The sequence below is a fragment of the Erythrolamprus reginae genome, chromosome 12, assembly GCF_031021105.1.
Source record: "Erythrolamprus reginae isolate rEryReg1 chromosome 12, rEryReg1.hap1, whole genome shotgun sequence".
In the NCBI taxonomy this organism is placed as follows: Eukaryota; Metazoa; Chordata; class Lepidosauria; order Squamata; family Dipsadidae; genus Erythrolamprus; species Erythrolamprus reginae.
In genome coordinates, this window is record NC_091961.1 from 12,457,509 (window position 1) to 12,476,406 (window position 18,898).

Consider the following 18,898-nt stretch of genomic DNA (forward strand, 5'->3'; position numbering starts at 1 on the left):
GCCAAGATGCACCACCATATCAACTTTATTATCTTTAATTACAGCCTTCACAATATATGTAATCCGCCTCCTGTCCCTGCTGGCAGTTGGCAAACTTATCAAGTTTTCTTTCTGTTAACTGCAACAAACTCAAACTCAACCCAGACAAGACGGAGTGGCTGTGGATCTTGCCTCCCAAGGACAATTCCATCTGTCCGTCCATTACCCTGGGGAGGGACTATTGACCCCCTCAGAGAGGGTGTGCAACTTGGGCATCCTCCTCGATCCACAGCTGACATTGGAACATCATCTTTCGGCTGTGGCGAGGAGGGCATTTGCCCAGGTTCGCCTGGTGCACCAGTTGTGGCCCTATTTGGACAGGGAGTCATTGCTCACAGTCACTCATGCCCTCATCACCTCGAGGTTCGATAACTGCAACGCTCTCTACATGGGGCTACCTTTGAAAAGTGTTCGGAAACTTCAGATCGTGCAGAATGCAGCTGCGAGAGCCATTATGGGGCTTCCTAGATTCGCCCACGTTTCTGCAACACTCCGCGGCCTGCACTGGCTGCCGATCGGTTTCCGGTCACAATTCAAAGTGTTGGTAATGACCTTTAAAGCCCTAAATGGCATGGGGCCAGAATACCTCCGGAACCGCCTTCTACCGCACAAATCCCAGCGGCCGATAAGGTCCCACAGAGTTGGCCTTCTCCGGCTCCCGTCGACCAAACAATGTCATTTGGTGGGCCCCAGGGAAAGAGCCTTCTCTGTGGCGGCCCCGGCCCTCTGGAATCAACTCCCCGCAGAGATTAGAACGGCCCCCACCCTCCTTGTCTTCGCAAATTACTCAAGACCCACCTTTATCGCCAGGCATGGGGGAGTTAAGATATTCCTTCCCCTAGGCCATTACAAGTTATGCATGGTATGTTTGTATGTATGTTTGGTTTTTATAATAAGGGTTTTTTATTAAATTGGATTATTACATGTTGTTCTTTTTATCCTTGTTGTTAGCCGCCCCAAGTCTGCGGAGAGGGGCGGCATACAAATCCAATAAATAATAATAATAAATAATAATCATTATTATTATGCAGTATTTGATAGGAAGCAGGAGAAACTGAAAGACGTTAGAGAAGTTAACTGTGTGGCCTACAGCCTGCCTCGTGCCTAACAAGTAGCCTATTGCCTTTTGTCAGAGAAAGAACCTATGGCCAGGAAAGGTTACATTGGCTATGAAAGTTTGTGTGTGGATGCCTAGGCATGTATGTATGTCTCTGAATGCCAGTAAGTGAACTTTATTATAGACCTATTATATGTAGAAAATCACAAGGAAATATATTAGGATTCTGTCATCTGACTCTACAAGAAAATGAATAATTGACACCCATCAGGATAGAAGTCCCAGCCCATGCACAATTGGTATGCACATCAGTTTTTAAACATGATGTATTGTTGTTGCTTGATAGCAGAAGAAACCTCACTCTGGGATTCTCCAAAAGTATTGGACTAAAATTTGCATAGTCCAGCCGAATTGGGGTGGGGGGCAGGGATCACGTTGGGGTCACCAGATGTTGACATTAAGTGAGGAAGGAGGCAAGCATCATCTTCTGGGGAAGGCAATCCTGTCCTGGACAAGGCCTTGCAACCCCTTTTATTGTCCTCAGTAGCATTAGTCATCAGGTTACATCTCATTGGATCTTATTGGATATTTTAAAGCATGGTTTGCCTCATGTTTGCCTCGTGGACAGTGAACGATCAATTGATGTTGTAGCTTAAAGCATTGCCTACATGCTTTATGGAGGTCTCCTCCAGAGCTGTTTGCAACTGAAAAGGAAGCAGGTGGGGTGTATGGAATGTCACGAAGACAAGAATTATACAGGCCAGAGAGCTTAACACAGAATGTCACAAATTTTTTCCTAGCTCTAAAATTTTACAGGCTTGTTTTCATTGAATTAAAAATGTATAAAAAGATGTAATCATATAAAGAGGCAATGAGGTAAAGATGATAATTAATTTAATTTTTAATTGGTTTTAACTACAAAAAAAATTATAATGTCAAAGGGAATGGATTTCGGGTTGGAGTTAAAATTCTTTAATGAAAAGGGAATTACTTAAAGTGAAAAAAGTTACATATGTTGCATATAATGTTCAATTGAGATATTTTTCTATTTCTAAAATTACTTTTTGGGTAAAATTTTAAATATAAATTTTGAAATAGGGAAAGAATGGAAAAATAAAATTGAAAATGGCTTATGATTTTTAAGGGATGATTAATATTAATGAAGTGTATAATTTTACTGTTTTATTTATTAGGACAGGGGCGGTCTAGAGGTAGCGCTGGGGGGAAATTAAAGAGGATATTAACTGGAATGAAAGGCACTGTTAATAAGATCTTATTATGAATATTAAATAGGGAATAACTAAGGATTATGAATTAATAATGGAATTAATCGAGGATGAGTAATGAACTGAATTATGATACATAAATATACAGAAACTGGAGTATGATACTGAATGTATTGAATTAGAACTACAAGAATTATGAAAACTGAAGTTAAGGAAGATTTTCTTTGATTATGCTTCTTTTAAAAAAAGAGAAACTATCTCAGTGGTAACCATTGAAAATAGAACTTATGGAATAATAGAAGATACAAACTTTAATTTAAAAAGATGTACTATGAGGATATTATTATTTTATGTAAGATTATAATTTAACTTGGACTAAGGAAGAAGAATTTCTTTTTTTATCCATTGGGTTCAATATATTTAGAGTAGGACATGATGATTCTGCTGGGTATGCAGCGATAAAATTAGAGTAGGGCATAAGATTCAGCTGGGTATGCAGCAACTTTCCTAGAAGTTGATTCCAATGGGTTAACGGGATTTTTTTCTTTTTTCTTTTTTTGTTGTTCTCTTTTTTCTAAGAAATAGGGCATGTGGATTATACTGGGTTTACAGTGATACATTTAGAATAGGACATGATGATTCCACTGGGTATGCAGCAGTATATTTAGAAATAGGGCATGAGGATTCTGCTGGATACCCAGCGATAAAATTAGAGTAGGGTAAGATGATGTCACAGATTATAGACAATGCAGAAGGTTAGGAAGAATTTATTTGTTGCAAGATCTAGGTCTTTTGGCTTAGAGTGGGTTGGAGGATTTTAGTGCTGCATGGCTGAACCTTAAAGTTTTGTATGTTTTGATGGTGTTATGTTGATTTATTTGGGTTGTTGGTAAGAAGAAGAGGAAAGATCCCTTTTCTTTCTCTTTCTTCCCTTTTGTGTTTGGTCTTCTTTTTTCTTCTTTTTCTCACTACTTGGGTTTTCTCTATTTTTTCACAATTTCCCTTTTTAAAATTCTTTTTTGTTTACCTTTAATTTTATGTCTTTTACTTTTTCCTTTCATAATTCCTTTATAAAGGAATTATTTTTAATTAGGTTTAATAATTTGGTTAATTTGGCAATATTTTGAGATGCTATTCGGCTTCCCCCCCCCCCCTTGATTGTTATTGGAAAGCATTTTTGGGTATTTTTTTCTTTAGATATTTTCTTTTAATGTGCATTTATGGAATGTCACGTAGACAAGGATTATACAGGCCAGAGAGCTTAATACAGAATGTCACATATATCTAGCATGCTTTGCCAGCACTAGGGTGCACTATTCTGTCTGCACAATACCCCCCAACCCCTGTGCATGCGTATAGGACTTCCCCTGCTCCCCATTTTGGGCTTAGCACACTTCCCGGGACCAAAAACGGGCCATGAGCCCTGAGTCTGCGGAGAGGGGCGGCATACAAATCTAAATAATAAATAAATAATGAATAAATGATGAAAAATGTGCCGCGGCTCCGAAAAGGTTGGGAAACACTGCTCTAGGAGTCGGGTAGGTGCTAACTTTCTACAGCAGGAAGTTGGACCATCCATCATTGTGTCTCTGAGCAGAGGGTGCTTTTTTTTTAATCCTGGCAACAGGAGTTTTCTTGTGCAGGTTTTTCAGCAGTGGTTTGCCATTGCCTCTTTCCGGAGGTTGAGAGACTATGACTGGTCCAAGGTCATCAACCTGGCTTTGTGCCCAAGATGAGACTAACTCAGACCTTACAGACTAACAGAGTTGGAAAAGATCTTGTTGGTCATCTAGTCAAGGGATTACTAACATTTTTCTTGTCATGTGCCAAAGGCATGTGCATGCACATGCATATGCAAGAGCGTGTGCATATGCTAACACCCATAATGCACCCCCTATGCATGCACAAATCACATACACATACACTTGACTTCCCCTGCTCCCCGTTTGGGGCCTAGCATAGCGCCTGGGACCAAAAACAGGCCATAGGTTTTGTACTTAGCAGGCCTCTCTACTATTATAGGTGTTATGTCAGTCTTGTCTGCAGCTTTATTTCTCTTTGGCATTTATCTCCATTTTTTTGTGATGTATTTCCTGTCTCTCTAGGATTTACCTCCATTTGCTCCTGTGAGACACTTCCTGTTCCTGTTGTATGTGTGTTTATACATTCTCGATACCTTGTGTAGCATTTTAACTGCATTTTGATTAAAACTAACTGAAATACCTGTAGCCACCTGGGACCAAAACCTCCTACTTCTGTGCTCCCCCTTACCCCCCGTGCATACGTCACTCATGCTCCCCATCCCAAAAATCATCTGTCTGGTGGGAGGCATGAGTGAGTCTATGCAGAATAGAGCTGATGTGGCCAGCAGCTCACATGCCTGCAGAAAGGGCTCTGTGTGCCAGTTGTGGCACACGTGCCATAGGTTCACCATGATGGCCTTATATAATTCTGGTCAAATGGTTCTCCAGTCTATTAAGCAAGAGGGATTGATCCCCTTTGTCTTCAACTACAGGCCAGAATAAGAAATTCATGAACTTTGATATCAAGAGCCTAATGTTGAGATTGGGAACTGATTTTGCTGAACCAGATTTGGCCTACTGAGGCACTATGTTAGAATTATTCTTTAAACAAGATTGCTACAAACACTTTACTCTTCCCAAACTTTGCTTTACTTTCTTACTGTTTTATTTAGTCCCTTGAGGTTTAGGATGCAAAAGCTGACATGGCCTTCTTGTTGTTTTTAAAATCAAATATTTTACCAAATGTTTGTGTTTTTTATTTCTTCATTGTATTCAGCAAAGCTGAGAAATATTACTGGTAGAAACCAGGGGTGGGTTTTAACTTACCTCACTTCCAGTTCACTTCCTCCCCCGCTATGTGGATACGCATGCACAGTGCAAAACCCCGCCCCCTAAAATTTTTGAATCCCCGCCGAAAACAAAATGGCAATCCAGTTTCTGCACATGCGCAGAAGGAAAAAAATAAAAAAAACCAATTTAAAAAATATGGCGGCACCCATGGACCAGCACCGACTGATCTGGTTTGGGAATTCACCCCTGCTAGAAACACACTAACTACTGGAATTCAGCTTGAAGTTTGAAGATGCCATAGTCATTTAATTTTAAGACCTAATTGAAAATTGTGCTTTGGGCTATAATAATTTTGTATGTCTTAATGCTTTCAGCTGACAGTGGTTATAAAGGGTACTTTTAAAAAAAGTTTGATGTATTTCAATTGATTTGATGATTGACACTGTGTTTGTACCAGATATAAAATTGTAAGTACAGTAAAAATATAATGATATATGGTCTTCACCTACTGAGTATATCAGGCGATTAAAGGCCAGCTTTAAACATTGTTCTTTAAAAAAAAAACCTAAATTGGGAATGTTGGATTTTGAAGTGACATATCAGTTGTCATTGGGATACTTTGTAACTCTGTAACTATGCATGGGCTTCATTTGTATTTGCAATTTTTTTAAATTAAATGTTTGATATAAAGTTAAAAAATATGAGAAATAAACATTTGTACTATGTTAAATTATTCCTAGCAATACAAGTATATTACTTGTGTATATAAAATCCAAGATTCTGGATCCAAATGGGTCCAGCTTTGTTATTAAGTGGAATGAATCATCTGTGTTCTGTGCACGGCCCTCAGAGTGAACCCACTGACCCAAAAATCCATTATTTTATGACAAAATCAAACTCTTTATTGATAAACACACATAATGAAAAGCAGATTTTAAAATAGCAAGGAAAAAAGATTTATTTTTCTCTTCAGAGCTAAACATAAACAATGTCCAGCAAAGGCGCCAAAGTCAGCGTAATCAGCATTCCTTAGATAACAAATGAGAAATTTAATAAAGAAGATACATACTTAATCGTGCATGTGGTGACAGCAGCTACAATTGCATTTGCATAAAAATAGAAAGCAGCCAAAATCCCATCTGAAGGAGAAGTACTCAAGAAATTTTTGGACTGTGCACAGATGAATAGACTGACAATGAAAATTAAAGATAAGGAAGACACAGAATTTTATAATGTATGGGTAAACTTGAGAACTAGAAAATGAGTATAAATGAATATATATAGAAATTAAATCAGAATGAATAAAAAAGAAGAAAATGGAGAATAAATGGTGTGAGACCCAGGTGACAAAATTATATTTTAAGGAGGCATCATTAGACCAACAGTATATACCTAGAATAAAGAGATAAATGAATAGAAATGATATAAAAATTATGATTTTTGAAGAGATAGCGATAGCTTAAAGATGTGCAGGAATATGTTATCAGTCTGTTAACTATAAGATGAATTAGGATAAGAATCACTCAGGGAAAGGGGAAAAGGGAGAAAGAGGAAGTAGAAAGGTGAAGGGAGAAGAGGAGTGGAGGGAAGTAGGAAGAGGGAGAGAAGGAGTAAGAAGGTAGATGAGGAGATGGAGATAGAGGGAGGGGAGTATAAAGAAATGAAGAAAACAGACTGATAAATAACACCATAAAATAGGTGCAAAATAGGATGTTCAATTATGACTGATTGGATAAAAATGTATAAGTATGTTTGTTACTGATATATTTTAAATAAAATGTATAAGTATGTTTGTTACTGAAATATATTTAAGCACGCTCCCAGTGACCATGCTTGCTTGTTCCCGGCGTGTGTGCACGCTCTCATGCGCAAAAGCCAAATCTTGCACACGTGAGATATTGTCCATTTTCAGCTTTTTTTACTTCCGCGCATGCGCAGAAGGAAAAAAGGCTGAAAATAAGATAAGTGACCTGCTCCACCACTGCAGCCCTCCCACCCTGCCTCTCCAGCAGCTACCCTGCTTGTAACCCCCCCACACACCGCTTGTAGCAGCTACCCTGCTGGCACCTCCTCCCCACCCTGCCTGGTGTGCTCCTTAACTTTTGGGGCCTCCTCCACCTTGCTTGCAAAGGGGCTGCACCAAGAAGATAACATGCGGTCTGCAGGCCCGGCAGCCCCGAGCTCCTGCCACGCAGCCTGCTCTATGCTCTCTCGCACCACAGGAATCTCTTGGTGCAGCAATGCTGCCCCGAGCAAGTCATGGTGAGGACAGAGAGCAGGCAATGCAACCAGAGCACGGTGTGTGCACGGTGGTCGGTAATGGAGCTGCACGTGCAGCACAGCTCCATTTCTGCTACCGGAACAATATTCCCCACTGTATATGCATGTATATATGGAAATTGTGGAGAAAAAAAACTTTACAAAAAGAGGGAAAATTAAACAGAAAAAGAAATACTATATTATATCCAAGTTACTGTATTTTTCGGAGTATAAGATGCACCTCCCCCCCAAAAAAGAGGCTGAACATTTGGTGTCTCTTATACTCTGAATGTAGTTTTTTGAAGCTCTTTTCCTTAGCGCTAGTGAGGTGCTAACGATCTTCCCAGCTTGTAGCTTTGTTTTCATTGCTACTTGGAATAAGGTTTTTTCCCAGCCCTACGTCTTTGCAGGCTTGTTTTCATTGCTACTCCCTCCGAAGATTTTTTTCAGCTCTAAGCAAGGGATAAAATAATGTGCTGAAACTGACAAGACTAACAATGCTAGCCCGATGAATACCTGGTAGATTTCCCCCCCTATTTTCCTCCCCCAAAAGTAAGGTGCATTTCATAATCCGAAAAATACAGTAACTTCAAAACTTCTTAGCTCTTAACAAAATAGATGCTAAAGCTAGCTTGAAATTATCTTTCTGACCGTTTATAGCATTAGCAATAGAATTTAGACTTATATACCACTTCATAGTGCTTTTACAGTCCTCTCTAAGCCGTTGGAAATTATCTTTCTCACCTTTTAAAGCTGAATTAAGGCAAGATCCAAATTCTTACAATATTAACTACAGCTGCTAATAGGAGAACTCAAGCAAGAATGTTGAAGAACTGCTTAAGAACACATTACTATGAAGCAGATATTGGTTCCTTCCGATTGAGATTAGTTGTATAGAACCAGTAGCAGGAATTTCCCACCCCTCGCTAGGCACACCCGCCCCTGAATCAGCTCTCTCAGCGGCGCATAGTGGCGTCATCTTGTTTTTCACTTGTGCACAAGGCAGAAGCTATTTTTTGCTTCTGTGCATGCACAGAAGTTTCTAGCACACTGGATGCATGTGCATAAAATATGAACACCCATGCATGGCAGAAAAGAATATTAAAGATAGTATTAGAATTTAAACTCAAAGGTGCTTTTTTTCCAAAAGGCAACTAGATTTTCTTGGGTTTTTTCTTTGAAAACATTTTGCTTCTCATCCAAGGACCTCCTTAGATTAGAACTAAAATGTTTTCAAAGAAAAAAAAAAGTCCAGTTGCCTTTTGAGGGGAGAAAGCACCTTGGGACAGCCAACTATGACATGGATATTGAGAATCTATGTAGACAATTTAGAGTTTAAACCAGGGCTTCCCAAACTTGACAATTTTAAGATGTGTGGACTTCAATTCCCAGAATTCCTCAGCCAGCTAAGCTGATTGTAGAATTCTGAGAGTTGAAGACCATGAGTCTTAAAGTTGCCAAGTTTGAAGACCTCTGGTTTAAACCCACTTAGGTATTCAATAACCTTTTAGAGGTTAAGGAAAACAAAGAATGGAAAACAACATGGAACCATGTGGCTTTCAAACAATATTCTCAGTCTACAAATTACTAATGACTGGACAAAACCTCTCACTCATATTGAAGGATAGGGATGACAATTGAAACAAAGGAGGCACTAAAGCAGTTTATCAAGCAGGAGTCCCAGCAACTCCAGGACTACCAGTGATTTCCAGTCTTCTTTCTACAACCCTCAACTTCCATCAGCCCCCCCTCCATCCCTCTCCACAATTGCTGAAAAGTGATAATTCAGCTTTTCACCACTTCGAGATAGGAACCAGTAGGAAACACTCTAATGTCGGTATATCACAGTTTCAAAAAAGTGTTCAGCTCAACATTGCAGTCCATCCAGACGCATGGTTTTTCAGCACCAAGTTTGCAATGCTGTAAACCATGCTTGCCATCAAATGTTGCCTGCCACTCTTTTGAGGTGTGAGAGAGCAAAAATAGTTGATACGTGTGGAATTGTCAACTTAGAGGAGAGCTGTTCAGGAAATAGTAAAACAAAAGACATTCAGTTGTTTGACTCCAATTGTTCAGAAAGTCAGTGTGTTTGAATGGAACCTTCTGTTCAAATCTTGATATATTCATTTTAAATAATCTCAGGAGTCTCTTTCCTTCTTTCCTTCCTTACTTCCCTCCCTCCTTCTCAAAAACAACTTCTACTATCATGTGAACTGCCAAAATATTTCCTGAAAACTGAGCAGAGTCCACTAAAGGATTGAGGCTACAGGAATAGGGGGATTTTCCACCGTCTCCATCTTAGACTTGACAAATACAAAAAAGGAATCACTTTAGACTGATTCATGATGGCAATTGACATTCATTCACAAATAGCCTATGTATTGCATTTCTTTGCATCTGATGCAGTGTCCAGACAACATAAACCATAACTAAATTCTTGCTGGATAGAGAAATATTCCAGATTTGAGATAAGTTAATAGCAACCATGGAAGAGACTTAGGAACCATAGCCCTTAGAAGATCAGGAAAGGAGTGATTAAGGTAATGATTGAAATGGCAAAAGGATGAATGAGAAACAAAGCATTCTCAAAAGAGAAATGCAATTCAGACACAGCATTCTTTGGGAGATTGTGTCCACTGGCTCTTCCAAGACTATTAGCCAAAGCTACTCCTTCTCCATATTTGAACTCACTTTTAATCTCCACTATAGTAGCTCTCTCTAGTTTATTATTATAGTAGCTGCCTGCCATTGTGAAAACAGTCAAGCGGGGGTACATCTCCACGCATTTTTCATTTGCCACCTGTTGCACTAGTCTGGCTTCCAATTCATCTTCAGTTTGGTTTCCAGTGGGCTTGACATATTCCCCTACACACTCACTCAGAAAAACATCTCTTGAAACTGGCTGGATAGAATTTGGGTGGTAAAATTGGTGGCAAAAGGGTGATGGTTTTAATTCCGCCAACGTTCTTCCTCACTGTCATTAAAACAAAAATACATCTTGGCTATGGGGCTGCCTAAGCTGTAGCTCTCAGGGTCCTCCATGGCAGCATCTACAAAAGGTTTTCCCACTACATATTTCACTTCATCGCCCTTTGGCTTTGAGTCCACTGGGTTGCCATCATCAGGTCTAGAACTGCCTCCTTCTGAAGAACTGGAGAAAGTATGATACTGCTTGATTAAAATTTCTGTCACCACATGTTTCAACACAGTGGCTTCCATCTCGTCCTTTGTTGTATTTCCAGTGGGTTCAAGGTATTCTTTCATTGTGATGTTCACACAGTCTCTCACAAAGATGTCTTGTGGAACAGGCTGGATGTACTGGGGATAGTAAATGTGCTCAGAATAACGATGGCAATTTTGGGACCACCACCACTCCTCATTCGGGTTGTTCAATTGAAAATGCAGATTAGACATGGCATGTTCCAGGATGGAGCCTCCAACAGCTTCTGCCCATTCAGTTGCTGCTCCATTCAAATTCTTCAACTTGGGCAGTTTAGGTTTCCAAGATTTGGGATTATACTGTCCCCAGTGAGGATTTTGGGGATCATATGATTGATGTGAGAAAGACCCAGGATTTTTAGGGTTCTCTGGATATCATGATGGATGTGCTGGGTTTGGGGGTTTGACCGAATATGATGGAAGATTTCCTGGTTTTTCTGGGAGGATATGCTGGGTTTTGAGGGTTGACTGAATATGGTGGAGGAAGCGGTGGGTTTGGGGGGTTGACCAAATATTATGGAAGAATTCCTGGTATTTCAGGGATGACTGGATATTCTAGAGGAGGTGGTGGCTTTGGAAGCTCGAACGAATATGGTGGAGGATTTTCTGGTTTTTCAGGGATCAACGAATATGGTGGGAGATATGCTGGGTTTTCAGAGTCGACCCATTGAAGAGGTGGTAGGTTTGGGAGGTTGACTGAATATGGTGGAAGATCTTCTGATTTTTCATGGATGAACAGATGTTGTGGAAGATATTCTGGGTTTTCAGGGTAGTCCCATTGAGGAAGTGAAGGAGCTGGTTGTTTTGTGAGGTTGAGAAAATATGACAGAAAATTTCCTGGTTTTTCAATGATGGATGGAAATCCTGGAGCATATGCTGGGTTTTGAGGGTTGACCGGTGGAGGAGGTGGAGGAGGTGGTAGATTTGGGAAGTTGAACGAATATGATGGAAGATTTTCTTGTTTTTCAGATGGAAATAGTTGAAGATGTGCTAGGTTTTGAGGGTTGACCCGTGGAGGAGGTGGTAGATTTGGGAAGTTGAACGAATATGATGGAAGATTTTCTTGTTTTTCAGATGGAAATAGTTGAAGATGTGCTAGGTTTTGAGGGTTGACCCGTGGAGGAGGTGGTAGATTTGGGAAGTTGAACGAATATGATGGAAGATTTTCTTGTTTTTCAGATGGAAATAGTTGAAGATGTGCTAGGTTTTGAGGGTTGACCCGTGGAGGAGGTGGTAGATTTGGGAAGTTGAACGAATATGATGGAAGATTTTCTTGTTTTTCAGATGGAAATAGTTGAAGATGTGCTAGGTTTTGAGGGTTGACCCGTGGAGGAGGTGGAGGAGGTGGTGGTTTTGGAGGGTTGACCTGATTTGAGTAGGCAGGCTTCTTCAGTGAAAGATTACCTGGGTTAACAGGTCTATTTGGGGGAAAGGGTCTGCTAAATTTATTTGCATTTCGAAAGGGGATGCTTACTCCTCTAATGGAGACAATCGTCTGGAGCAAAATGAGGAGAATCACAATTGAGCAGGTCAACAGGAATTTTCCCATGGCGACAATTCTGCAAGATAAAATGGGGAAGACATCAAGTTTGAGAGACATGCATGTATGACACAAATGATACAAATTTATCAAAGAGAGCAGTCCCAACAGTGTTTTTCAAGAGGCGACTGAACTTTTGGTTTTTTCCTTGAAGACATTTCACTTCTCATCCAAGAAGCTTCTTCAGCTCTGACTGGATGGTGAGGTATGGAAGGATTTATACTTGTTGCAGACAGCTGGTCATTTACATTCTTTTAGTGAGTCATTAAAGCCAGCTGGAGACTTATCTGTGTCATCAGGGTCTCCTGAGGAGTACAAATTGGTGTGGAGCCTACTTAAAATGTGTTGTTGTACAAGTTCTAAGAAGGTTGTGTAGATTGGAGATAAAATCTGGTAGATTGGAGATAGATGATGTCATATCATCATCACCACCACCACCCTGCTGTTGAGAATATGGACTTTGTTGTCTTCAAGAGAGTGTCTTTTAAATGCAGATGGACTTGAAAAAACACCTTTGGGACAGCCATAATCTGGATAACTAAGAATCTGTATAGACACCAAGGAGACCAGTGTTTTCCCCAAAACTATTTGTGGCAGACAGCTTGTAGAATGAGCAGTCAAGAGAAATTGTAGAGCCTCTTGTCTCCTTAACCAATTAGCTTTAATAAGGAAATTATCCCAAACCCAGGAAAATTATATGCTTCTGGAATCACATGAAATTTGCTAAAAAGATTAAGTAGTTATTCAACTGGACAAAAAATAAAAGCTCAAGTAAGACTAATTCTTAAATATTTTATTCTTGTAGGAGGGAGGCTGGCTTCCTACACCCCAATCCTTGCATCTACTTCAATGTAGCACATATGCTTTTACCCACAGCCCAAGAATCAATGGAAATGTAAGAGTTCAAACTGCAAGATTAAACAAACCCAGCTGGATGACCTATCCTTATAAAAAGGAAGGCAAGGACAAATCACTTCTGAAAATCTTGCAGAAGATTCCCATATGTATTCTAATATGTATACATAGCATACATGTGCATGAATGCTCATTGAACAGTATTTTTTAATTTAATACAACTTACGCTACTTTCTTCTTACTGTGTATGTTTTAATTCTGAATTCATTGTTTTAAATACTTGCTTCTTGTGTCTATCTTTATGTAAGTAAGCTTATATAATCCTTTGTAAACTTCTCTCTGTACTCTTGGAAGACACAACGATACAGGAGGAAAGGGGAAAGGAAAAGGGGAGGGAAGGGTTAGAGTTAAGGTTAGAACATCTCATTCACAGATCAGAATGATAAATGAAGTGCAACAGATTTGGGAAAAAATATTATTTTGCTTAATCTTTAATGTGTTGTGATAAACAGTTTTAGAGGGGGGGTTTTCTGTGTTTGTTTTCTTTTAAGCCTCTCATCTCAGTGTTTCATTCCCATGATTACTTCATTAGAAATATAAATGATGGAAGAAAGAATGTTATGTTACACTTTATGTTGCACAATTTGATCAATAATTTCTTCTTTTAAAGTGTAGTCATGTTTTTTTCACTGTAATACATTTATTTCGCAACTTTTGGCCAGGATGCCTTTACCCAGAAAATATGTGGGCAAGTATGTTGCAAGCATTTAAATAATTAAGAACATTCTGATGACATGGCACAACATACAGAGTGAAGGAATGTCAATCCAGAAAGTCAGAGCTGCTGTAGAAAAAAGCAGCTATTTAGCTATATTTTTTTATAAATGTAATTGTAACATAAGTACTGGCATCCTGTTCTGAAATTTTTACTGTTCATTCTGTTTACATTAACCCGATTTTTGAAATCGTATCTTCTAATATTAAACTTCAGTAACTGAATTGGAAAATGAAAAGTGCCACCCTAAATGAAGAGTGTAAGGCTATATAATTTTATATGCTCACAAAAGACAACTTTTGAGAACCCTTAAACCGTATGACATTGTGACTTCCTAGATCTATGAATTGCTATAAATTCTATGAAGAAAGGGGGGAAAGAATATTAGAGTATTTTCTCCCACTCCTCAAATAAATATGGACTCCAATGACAAAGATTTTTTTTCATGACATGTTCATAGCCTCTACTATACCAATATTTGCCAATACCAATGTTTGAGAGGTTGTCACAGAGAGGAGGGGATCAAGCTATTTTCCAGAGCACCTGACGGCCAGACAAGGAACAATGGACAGAAACTGATCAAGGAGAGATTCAACCTAGAAATAACAAGGAATTTTTTGACAGTGAGAATAATCAACCAATGGAAATGACGTTGCCATTGGAATTTGTGGGAACTTCCTCACTTGAAACGTTCATGAAGAGATTGTTCTCCCATTTGTCAGAACTATTGTAGGTCTTCTGCTGGAATGGGGGGTTGGACTAACCTACAAGGTCCCTTCCAACTCTGTTAATCTATTAAACTGTTTGTTAAACTAATATACAAAGCCATATGATTCAGGGATGTCTAGTCTAACAAAAGAGAAGTCATAGCAGACTTCCATTATTTGAGAGACTATCACAGGGTGCATAAGCCTACTTGACCAACTTGAGGACAGGACAAGAAATGATGGGTGGAAAATTATTAAAGAGAAATCCAAACTGGAGGTCTACAAGGAGAGACTAGACAGAAATTTGTTTGGAATGGTTTAGGATCTCCTGTCACATGCAGAGGTTGGATTAGAAGGCTTCTAAGGCCCTTTCCAACCATGTTATTCTATGCTCTATGAGTTCTTTGTTATCAAATCCAAATTTTGGGGAGCATTAAGAGCACTCTCTTCCTCTCATCCTTCTTAGCATCCTGAAACTTCTTTACATCTTTTGTGGAATAAATGGAATAAAACACGTAGTAAGGTTTGTTGTTGGCTAAAAGTTCCAACTTAATTCCCTAAAAATTATTCCCCAGGACACAGCAAGGAGGACACAAAGGGTATGTGCTTTCTCGTGAAAAATGGCTAAAAGAAATAACCCAGCAAGAAATTAAGAAAACACCAGAATTCTTTTAATTAGGTATTTCAAATAAGAAATATAAAAAAGACATATATTATCTAATAATCCACATTTTAGTAGCAGCTAGGATAGCTTTTGCTCAAAAATTGAAAGACTTTGAGACCCCAAAAGAAACAGACATATTTAAGAAAGTTTTAGAATGTGCTGAGCTTGACATGATGACGAGAAGGTTGAAAAACCAAGAAGAATCAGAATTTTATGAGGTTTGGCAAAAGGTATATATCTGGTGGGATAGAAAGAAACAGAGATAACCTTATTTTTACACTACTTTAAATATAATTGTACCTAGTATTTATATTGTATTAGATAGTGATTATTCACAATATAAAGATAAACTCCTTCTTTCCTCCTCTACTATTTCTCTTTTTTTCTTCATAGTTCATTTTAAGTTACAATCTTAAAATTTCTACATATTTTTAAATGTTTTAGATGTGTTTTTACTTATCATCTTACAATTAATATTTCTAAGTATTTTATAAACAATGATAGAGTTAATTTCTTTTCTTTTTTGCTTATTACAAATATAAAGATGACTTCTACTTTGAGAGGAGCGATTGTTGCTCCACTAAATGTTACACGTACTGTATGTTTTGTCTGTCTTTGCAACTTAATTAAAAAGATCTCATTCAACAAGTTGATTCATAAACGAGAGCAAATGTATCTCACTTTCCTATTTGTATCTTCTCACTTTTGTCTCACTTTTGTCTGCCTGTTCTCCTTCCTCTGGGGTTTTTTTTTTCATCCATTTGTATGCTGTAAGCCTCTTTTAGTAAAAAAAATAATTGAAGAACTTGTGTTATTCTTCATACCTTAGATGACACCAGGTTAGTCATTTTGTTCATCTAGCACTGGTGAAATCCATTTTTTTTACTACTGGTTCTGTGGGCGTGGTTGGTGGGCAGGTGTGGCTTGGTAGGTATGGCTGGTGGTTGTGGCAGGGGAAGGATATTGCAAAACCCACATTCCCTCCCCACTCCTGAGGGAGGGGTATTGCAAAATCTCCATTTCCACCTCGCTCTGGGGCCAGAGTATTTGCCGGTTTTCCAGATGACTAAAAATTTCTGTTACAAGTTATCCAAACTAATCAAAATTTCCACTACAGGGTCTCCAGAACCTGTCAGAACCTGCTGGAATTCACTCCTGGTTTAAAGTCATTATTTGTACCAAAGTGTTTCACAACTAGCTATAGATCTATTGATAAAGGCAGGCATCCGTTTAATGCCTAATACCGTTGCTGATCATATCTCTGTGCCAAATCATCGCAAACTGAGTGCCAACTTTTATTACAGAACATGGTAGGGTTAGATCAGAAGATCTCCAAGGTTCTTTCCAAGCCTGTTATTCTCTGTTCCAGAAGCAAAAAAACCCCAAACAACATTGTCTCATCTTTGAATCATATATGAATTGCGAGAGGTTGCTCAATCCTTCCCTAACACTTAGAGCCGTCTTGGCAGGACGGTTTCTAAATACACATACACAAAAAACTTTTTTAAAAATATAGACAAACAAATCATGTCTGCATCCCATCCAGAACTACTATTAATGTTGTAATTTTTTTTCTTCCTCCATTTGCTTTTTATTTAAGAGGAGTTTTGCTCTATCAAAAAGACAAAGTGCAGGTAACCGTGCTGGGCCAGTGGGAACATCCGGCTTTCACTCTATCTATCAAAACAGTCTCTGCTTCTCTGGGCAGGGAAATTCCCAAATATAGCAGCTGCTAGTCAAGAAAATATACCAGATCAAAGACACCTGTGAAGACTTTTTAACAGAAGTGCCTGATTTGATTGCAGTTAATTGCAGAGCCCCTTGAATAGAAATTTCTGAAATTTTCACTGCCTCTTGTTTTTCCTCTATTGCATTATGTAAGGAGAACACAGGGTCCTCCAAGTGGAATTCACCTCAATCCCATGAAATCATCTTTGTTCTTCCAAGCAGTTTATCACCTTAAGAGAGATGTATAACATGAATGGAAACACGCTCCTTCCCAGCAAAGACGGCAGAGGTGTTTTACCTAAATAAGAAACCCGTGGCTTCTCTAATGGGGCTGGCATGTGTGCATTTATTTATCCATTGAATTGTCATGGATCAATGAAAAGTTACTTACCCTCGTGTCAACAAATTGACGAGAGGCTCTTTGAAGACTCTTTCTTCTCAAAGAGGTTGGTTGTGTTCTTTTTTATATCCACAACTCTCCGGATGCTGTGAGTAACAGTAATTTGGGAATCTACACAATTTAGGAACTGCCTCTGAACCAACCCTGTGTTCTAGTAAATAGATTTTAAAAATGACACATTCTATGGGGCTGTTCCTAGAAAGGGAGGAAACTTTTAACAGTTTTGGGCATGTAGCCAAGACTTGCAGCCTTGCTTCTGAGTTTGACACAGTAAATAGAAATGAATGAGAGTTTTCCATTCACCACAAGACTTTTGACTGTATTTCTAGGCTCTGGCTTTAAGTTTCAAGAAAAGGAAGGGTTGGTCCTACCTGATACACTTCTTCTCATTGGTAGGTAGAGTTATCATCCAGGGTGGGTTGACTTCAACTGAGGACGGAGTTTGTTAATTTGAATTGAGGGCCTCTACCTTGCCTGGATCTGAAGTTATGACGAATCCAAAGACACTGACATGACACGACCATCATCAAGTGGAAACCAACAAACTCCACGTGGCCGACATCCTCTCATCAAGTCAAAAAGAAATGTTATACACAAATGAACTATGTACAAAGAGACAATTTCACTGAATTGGCATGGGGTGGAGATATATAACTGGATATCATCAAAATACTGATGATCCCTCACCCATGCCGTCAGATGATCTCACCCAATGGTTTCATGTAAATGTTAAATAGTAGGGGGGGGAGGACAAACCCCTGTGGCACCCCACAAAGGAGAGGCCGAGGGGTGGATGAGTGCCGTCTGGTTATTGAATTAATCCATTTGCTCTGTATAGATAGTCCTTGACTTACAACTCTTTGTTTAATGACTGAATTTGCAATAGCTTACAGCATAGTCATAAGATCAAAATCTGGATACTTGGCAACCAGCATGTACCTTCCCAATTGGTTTCCAACAAGCACAATTAATGAGGAAAGCCAGATTTGTTTAAGGACTGTTTGATTCACTTCAGAAGTCCAGTGATTCACTTTACAAGAAAGAGATGAGAAGCTGTGGGAGAATTTTGGGGGCATTTGTACTATGTGATCCTATCTTTGCCACCATCTAGGGGCACTTCTAATTTGTGTTGATTGTGTTTGGGTAGCTGAGGAACTTGTTGGCAAAATGCCCTTTTACAAATTATCATATTGCTTTTGATGTTGAAAGCATTCCCAAAAATATTATGTTTCATATCCAAATCTAAATTCTCTCATCAATGGAAAATAAAAACAAGTTGCCCAAGCCCTCCTGGGAAATGTGTGATGAATTAGGCTTAAAAGATGTTTGGAGGGAGAAACATAAAACAGCGCAACAATACACATGCTATTCTAACTCACACCATAGTTGGTCAAGAATAGATATGGCCCAGGACACAGCATCAGTAAACAATGAAGTAGAAGAAATTGAGATTGAACCTAATAATCCATAATTCCATAACACTAGCATGAAGAAAAAAGAAAAAACAAATTAAATGGATTATAAACAGAAAAAATGTAAAAGAAAAACAATATAAACAAGTGCTGGAAAAAGAATTATATATATTTTTCCAAATAAAGAAAACAGAAGAGGCAACA

The 18,898-nt window shown here is 38.9% G+C and overlaps 2 protein-coding genes across 2 annotated transcripts; both read right to left on the reverse strand.

Annotated features, from left to right (window-relative positions):
• Positions 1–6,067: 6,067 nt before the first annotated feature.
• On the reverse strand, positions 6,068–10,977 carry LOC139174708 (major prion protein homolog). The gene has a single exon (XM_070765221.1). It carries the CDS (start codon positions 10,806–10,808, stop codon positions 10,344–10,346), a length of 465 nt encoding a protein of 154 aa, XP_070621322.1. The 5' UTR covers positions 10,809–10,977; the 3' UTR covers positions 6,068–10,343.
• On the reverse strand, positions 6,068–17,364 carry LOC139174707 (uncharacterized). Its single transcript, XM_070765220.1, has 2 exons — positions 17,274–17,364; positions 6,068–12,172 (listed from the first exon to the last, which is right to left on the reverse strand). The coding sequence occupies exon 2, from the start codon at positions 12,160–12,162 to the stop codon at positions 11,128–11,130; it is 1,035 nt and encodes a 344-aa protein (XP_070621321.1). The 5' UTR covers positions 12,163–12,172; positions 17,274–17,364; the 3' UTR covers positions 6,068–11,127.
• Between the last annotated feature and the right edge of the window lie 1,534 nt (positions 17,365–18,898).

What these genes read in the sequence shown, in the direction of transcription:
- LOC139174708 (XM_070765221.1), bottom strand. Translation starts at nt 10,808, where the DNA reads ATGTCTAATCTGCATTTTCAATTGAACAACCCGAATGAGGAGTGGTGG.
- LOC139174707 (XM_070765220.1), bottom strand. Translation starts at nt 12,162, where the DNA reads ATGGGAAAATTCCTGTTGACCTGCTCAATTGTGATTCTCCTCATTTTG.